Raw genomic sequence first — 6,447 nt, forward strand, 5'->3', positions numbered from 1 at the left:
GGGGCCCCCCAAGCCCCCAGGGCCCCAGGGGCCCCAGGGGCCCCCGGGGCCCCAGGGGCCCCCGGGGCCCCTGGGGCCCCCGGGGCCCCAGGGGCCCCCGGGGCCCCTGGGGCCCCTGGTACCTGTTTTGCGGCAGAGGGCACCAGTGGAGGAAAGGACAGGTGCTTTGGCCCTTAAACCCTAGAGCCTAAAGCCTTAGATTCGACGGCGGCTAAACCCTAAACCCTAAACCCTAAACCCTAAACCCTAAACCCTAAACCCTTGCTGAGTGGGGCGGGCCAGCTTGTGTGGGGTTTGCGCAGCCATCGGCTTGGAGGAGTTTTTGGCGAATTATCTGCAGCAGCAGCAGCCGCTGCTAATCCGGGGTGAGGGCGAGCCGCTGCAGCAGCGGGTTTAGGGTTTAGGGTTTAGGGTTTCGCTAGGGTTTAGGGTTTAGGGTTTAGGGTTTAGGGTTTAGGGTTTACGCGGCTTGCTGCTGCCACTCAGGCGGAGCTGCTGCGCTGCCCTGCATTAAGCTGTGGGCTAATTGGGGACTTCTGAGGAGGCAAATGGGCCACAGACTTGTCCCTGTAGAAATCGGTGGGAGCAGCAAACACTTTTGCTGCTGCAGCAGCTGCTGCAGCAGCAGCTGCAGCAGCAGCGGCTGCTGCAGCACGCCCTGCTGCAGCAGGAGCTGCAGCAGGAGCTGCAGCAGGGCGTAGTGTCCATTGCTGCTGCTGCCTGCAGTGTATGTGCCGATTGTGCTGGCTTGCTGCTGGTCTTGGGGCTTCAACACAACGGCCACTGCTGCTGCTGTTGCTGCTGCTGCTGCTGTTGCTGCTGCTGCTGCTGTTGCTGCTGCAGGCAGCTCTTATGCGGAGGAGGGCTGGACGCAGCGCCTAATGCTCTTTGAGGACTTCTATTCCGAATTTATCAAACCTGCCAGTAAGTCCCTGCTGCTGCTGCTGGTCCTGCTGCTGCTGCTGCTGCTGCTGCTGCTGCTGCTGCTGTGCTGCCGTTGCGGCTGACGCACTGTCTAGCAGTGCTGCTGCTGCTGCTGCCGTTGCTGCTGACTCTGCCTTTGCTGCGGCAGCCGATGCTTTGCTTCTAAGCTGCAGCTATTGCTGCGGCTGCGCTGCGGCGGCTGACAGCAGTGCTGCTGCTGCTGCTGCTGCTGCTGCTGTGTGGGGCCCCCATGGGTCTTGCTGCAGGAAGGTCAGGGGGCCCCCCGGGGGGCCCCGTGGGCTACTTGGCTCAGCACGCGCTGCTGGAGCAGCTGCCGTTTCTTGCTAAGGAGGCCCCTCCCCCAGACCTTGCTGTAGCCTGTGTGTCCTGCTGCTGCTGCTGCTGCTGCTGCTGCTGCTGCTGCTGCTGCTCTTTTGGTGTAGGTAGTTCACTCTGTGCTGCTGCGCTGGCCTCTGCGTGGGGCGCGTCCGGTTGCTGCCACTGAAGCTGCAGCGCTCCCCTGCGCACGCTGCTGCCGCTGCTGCTGCTGCTGCTGCTGCTGCTGCTGCTGCTGCTGCTGCTGCTGCAGGCGCAGCAACTGATATCACGCGGCTGGTGTGGATAGGCCCCCGGGGCACTGTGTCTCCGCTGCACACCGACAGCAGCGAGAATTTGTTTGTGCAAATAGTTGGCAGCAAACGCATGCAGCTCTACCCCCCCTCGCAGACAGAGGCCATGTACCCTTTCCAGAAGGTCTGCTGCTGCTGCTGCTGCTGCTGCTGCTGCTGCTGCTGGGTGTGCTGCTGCTGGGTGTGCTGCTGCTGCGGCGGGATGAGCTGGGGCTAGTGCTGGTGCTGGGTGCGCTGCTGCTGGGTGTGCTGCTTCTGCTGGGTGTGCTGCTGCTGCTGCTGCTGAATGTGCTGCTGCTGCTGCTGCTGCTGCTGCTGCTAAGGGCGTGAACGCCCCAAGCTACCACAGGGCTTCGCCTGTGCATGCAGGGGCTACAGCGGCAGCAGCAGCTGCTGCTGCTGCTGCTTCTGCGGCTGCTGCGGCTCCCCCGTGTGCTGCTGATGCCTGCGTCTCTGCAGCAGTTGCTGCTGCGTCTCTGCTGCTGCTGCTGCTGCTGCTGCTGCAGGGCCTTCTTCGCAACACGTCGAGCCTGCCGAGCTCTCTGGTTGCTGCTGCGAGCTTGCCCGCCGAGGTGTACAGACAGCAGCAGCAGCAGTTTCCCCTCTTCTTCCAAAAAAGCTGCTGCTGCGATGTGCTGCTGCTGCCAGGGGACTGTCTGTTTATCCCCAAAGGCTGGTGGCACTATGTGCAGGCAGAGTCCAGCAGCATTTCCATCTCCCACTGGTTTCAGGCCTAGCAGCAGCAGCAGCAGCAGCAGCAGCAGCAGCAGCAGCAGCAGCACAGAAGCCACTAGCAGCTGCAGCAGCAGAGGCGGCGAAAAAATCTTGCCGCCACCGGCGTTTCTGCTGCAGGCACTCATCTAGTCTGCGCCCAGTTCGCAATGCAGCAGCAGCTTCTGCTGGCCTTGCCGCAGCAGGTGCTGCTGCAGCAGGTGCTGCTGCAGCAGGTGCTGCTGCAGCAGGTGCTGCTGCAGCAGGTGATGCTGCAGCAGGTGCTGCTGCAGCAGGTGCTGCTGCAGCAGGTGCTGCTGCAGCAGGTGCTGCTGCAGCAGCAGCTGGCGTGGCTGTTGCTGCAGCTGCTGGCAGCAAAGTTGGCGCAGCAAATAGACTCCCCAGTGGGAAATTAGGAGAGACAGCCCCGGCTGCTGCTGCTGCTGTGCTGCTGCTGCTGCTGTGCGGGCAGCACCTCCAGCAGCAGCCGCTGCTTCAGGGCTGCTGCAGCAGCACAGCCGATGCTGCACCTGCTGCTTCCTAAGCAGCAGCAGCAGCAGCAGCAGCAGCAAGACTAGGCTGCTGCAGCTGCTTGTCGCCGGGCAGCTCCTTGCTGCTGCAGCAAGCTGCTGCATCTGCAGAAACTGCTGCCTAGAAGCAGCAGGGCGTCTGGAGTTTGCTGCTGCAGGCAACCGCTGCAGCACTGCTGCTGCTGCAGTGCTGCAGCACTGCTGCTGCTGCAGTGCTGCAGCACTGCTGCTTCTAGGGTTGGCGAAGTGCAGCAAAAGAGACAGCAGCAAGCTGCCCTTTGCTGCTGCTGCAGGGGAGCCAACACTGGCTCTTCTTTCTGGCTGGCAGGCAGTGACGGCCTAAACCCTAAACCCTAAACCCTAAACCCTAAACCCTCGCGCGGGCTCCAGCTTCCCCAGGGCCTAGACTTGGCTTGAAGCTGCCTGCGCCCTCTTTGCTGCTGCGCTGCTGCAGCAGGTGTGGGGCAGCAGAATCTTCTGCTGCAGCAGCTGTGGGGCAGCAGAATCTTGTGCTGCAGCAGCTGTGGGGCAGCAGAATCTTGTGCTGCAGCAGCTGTGGGGCAGCAGAATCTTCTGCTGCAGCAGCTGTGGGGCAGCAGAATTATGTTTTAAAGAAGCAATTAAGAGATTTAATTTCTAAATTAATTTAATTTAAGTTTCATTTTATCTGCTAGAAGGAATCGAACCTCCGAGCCTGCTGCTGCACTGCCCTGCTGCTGCTGCTGCTGCTGCTGCTGCTGCTGCTGCTGCTCACACACAGCTATGGCTTTGCCCGCAGCTGCTGCTGCTTCAGCACAAACGCTGCACCTCTTGGGACCTGCCCTGGGGGGCCCCCCAGGGGCCCCTGGGGGGGCCCTGGGGGCCCCTAGGGGGCCCCCAGGGTCACTAGGGTTTAGGGTTTAGTAGGGGCCCCTGGGGCCCCTGGGGCCCCTGGGGCCCCTACTAAACCCTAGGGCCCCTGGGGGCCCCTGGGGGCCCCTAGTGGTTCTGGGCTTTGGCCTTTATTTTTGCTGTGGGGCGCGGGCTGGGGCCCCCAGGGGTTTGTGTGGAGTTTCTCTAAACCCTAAACCCTAAACCCTAAACCCTAAAACACGACCTGCGCAGCAGCAACAGGCGGGGAAGCAGCAGCATTTAGAGCCCTCTAAAGGGCCTTTGAAGCCCCTTTTTGGCGCTGCTGCCCGCCGCTGCTTGCTGCTGCTTGCTGCTGCTTACTGCTGCCTGCTGCTGCTTGCTGCTGCTTGCTGCTTCTTGCAAAAGCCCACAGCCAGCAGCAGCAGCAGCAGACTAGCCCCTGGCAGCAACTTTTGCTGCGAAAGGCGCCCGCAGTGGCCCCGTCAGCAGCAGCTGCTTCTGCTGCCGGCCGTGGCCAGCAGCAGCAGCAGCAGCAGCAGCAGCAGCAGCAGCAGCAGCAGCAGCAGTTAAGTTGGGCCAAGCGGAGGCGCTAGAGCCCACAACTCTAGAAATCTCACTAAGAGGAAGTAGCAGCAGCTCGAGCTGCGGCGAAGGCAGGGCTTGCTGCTCTTTTGCTGCTGCTGGGGTGTACGTACACCCCGGCAGCTGCGCAGCCGCGCTGCTGCGCTGCAGCAAAGCTGCACTTCCAGGGAGAGCCCTGGGCGCCGGGAAAGACAAAGAAAGACACAACTAAATGAAAACCCGCAAAAAAGGCAGAATCTGCTGCACAAGAAACGCGCAGCAGCAAGCAGCAGCGCAGCAGCAGAGTGGCTGCTCCGGGACTGCCAGCTGCAGCTGCAGCTGCAGCTGCTGGCAGCAACGGGGGGTCTTGTGTGCTGCTGCTCTTCGGATCTGCGAATTTCGCCCTTTAATTGGCCTTTTAATTTCATTTAGTGAAGAATCCTTAGTTGTAACTCAGTGGAAGCGGCGAAGCTGGCGCTGGAGCAGCAGCAGCAGCAGCAGCAGCAGCAGCAGCGCGGCTTGCAGCTGCGGGCGAGCGCGACCCCGATTTCGGCTTTTTGCGCTATTTCTTCCCGGTTTTTGCGCGGCAGGGACTTTTTAAATATATTTAATTTGAATTAATGCAAACAAACCGCGGAAAAAGCGGCGGGGAACCCCCCACACCAAACCCTAAACCCTAAACCCTCGGCGGGTGGTCGCAGGCCATCGATCTGGTGGGCGGCGTGGAGCTGCTGCTGCGCGCTGCAGCAGCACGCCAGTTTGCGTCTCTTTCTGCTTTTAAATGTTTTTAAATGAATTTAATTTTTCAATTTTTGTTTTTTTATTCATTTGAAGTCTTTTTGACGCACTTTGGCCTTCGCTCCCGCCGCCCGCGCCAGGCTCGAAGCGACCTCGCACAGTCCCTGCTGCTGCTGCTGCTGCTGCTGCTGCTGCTGCTGCACTCCGCCTCAATTGACTCAATTTCGGGCGCTGTTTGACCCGTGGATTTGTTTTCGAGTCGGTTTGCGAGGTCAGCTGCTGCTGCTGCTGCTGCTGCTGCTGCTGCTGCTGCTGCTGCTGCTGCTGGAGTCGTTGCAGCTCGCTGGTGTAACCGCTGCTGCTCGAGCTGCTGCTGGATCTGTGCTGCTGCTGCTCGGCTGCTTTTGCCGTGCTGCACCATTCTGCTGCACTTTCTGCTTCAGTTGCTGCTGCGCCCTGCCGTGCCTGCTGCTGCTGCTGCTGCTGCTGCTGCTGCTGCTGCTGTCCCGCGTCGTCGGCAGCAGGTGCTGCTGCGCAGCGCAGCAGCAGCAGCGCTGCAGGTGTGGGGCCATTGCTGCTGCAGGTTTGCTGCTTGTGCTGCTGCGTTTGCTGCTGCTGCGCAGAATGGCGTCGCTGCGTCTGTTGCTGCTGGGCCTCGCCTGCTGCGCTGCAGTGGCTTCTGCTGCTGCTGCTGCTGCTGCTGCTGCTGCTGCTGCTGAGGAGCCCCAGGGGCCCCCAGAGCGCCCCAAAACCCCCACGGAGGAGGTGGAAGACTTGCTGCGGGAGACTGCCACCGCGGAGGACACCCGACGTAAGGGTTTAGGGTTTAGGGTTTAGGGTTTAGGGTTTAGGGTTTCCCAGGGTATTGCTGCTGCTGCGCTGCTGCTACGCTGCTGCTGCTGCTGCGCTGCTGCTGCTGCTGCGCTGCTGCTGCTGCTACGCTGCTGCTGCGCTGCTGCTGCTCCCCGGCCGCAGCCTCGAGCCGCGCGGGGGCGCCACCCCGCGCTTCCGCCGTGCACCCGCTCCCCCCCGCTGCTGCTGCTGCTGCTGCTGCTGCTGCTGCTGCTGCTGCTGCTGCTGCTGCTGCTGCAGCAACTGTGTGCACAATGGAGTATATGCCAGTGAAAGACACAAAGACTGGGGCGGAGTACAGCAACCGCTGCATGGCTTTAGCTGCTGGCGCAAACCCTGAGGACTTGGTGTCGCTGCAGCTGCCCACGAGCGCCCAAGCCCCAAACCCTAAACCCTAAACCCTAAACCCTAAACCCTAAACCCTGGAGACGAGCCCCAGGCCGCCGGGCCCGCCCCCGCGGCCAACAGAGCCGCGCATGCGGCGGCCTCGCCGCGGCCAGATGCTGCAGCTAGCTGTGGCTAGCTAGCCCAGCTAGCTGTGGCTAGCTAGCTCAGCTAGCTGTGGCTAGCTCAGCTAGCTGCAGCTAAATTGCGCAGCTAGCTGTGGCCAATGGCTCAGCTAGCTGCGGCTCAGCAGCTCAGCTAGCTAT

The 6,447-nt window shown here is 61.7% G+C and overlaps 2 protein-coding genes across 2 annotated transcripts in view; one reads left to right on the forward strand and one right to left on the reverse strand.

Annotated features, from left to right (window-relative positions):
- ENH_00074030 (jmjC domain-containing protein, putative) overlaps positions 1-2,290 on the forward strand; it is a gene marked incomplete at both ends in the record, with an annotated part of 4,545 nt that extends 2,255 nt beyond the window's left edge. Inside the window, 6 exons of the mRNA XM_013582809.1 lie at positions 1-161; positions 303-365; positions 487-579; positions 844-924; positions 1,514-1,677; positions 2,060-2,290. The exon at positions 1-161 is cut by the window's left edge and continues 487 nt beyond it. Of these exons, the coding sequence (XP_013438263.1) occupies positions 1-161; positions 303-365; positions 487-579; positions 844-924; positions 1,514-1,677; positions 2,060-2,290 (793 nt within the window). The remainder of the gene's footprint in view (positions 162-302; positions 366-486; positions 580-843; positions 925-1,513; positions 1,678-2,059) is intronic.
- A 2,927-nt stretch (positions 2,291-5,217) lies between these two features.
- On the reverse strand, positions 5,218-5,517 carry ENH_00074040 (hypothetical protein; the record flags this gene model as incomplete). The annotated part of the gene is made up of 1 exon (XM_013582810.1): positions 5,218-5,517. One exon carries the CDS (start codon positions 5,515-5,517, stop codon positions 5,218-5,220), a length of 300 nt encoding a protein of 99 aa, XP_013438264.1.
- Between the last annotated feature and the right edge of the window lie 930 nt (positions 5,518-6,447).

The sequence above is a fragment of the Eimeria necatrix genome, genomic scaffold (genome assembly GCF_000499385.1).
Source record: "Eimeria necatrix Houghton genomic scaffold, Enh_scaff749, whole genome shotgun sequence".
NCBI classification, from domain to species: Eukaryota; Apicomplexa; class Conoidasida; order Eucoccidiorida; family Eimeriidae; genus Eimeria; species Eimeria necatrix.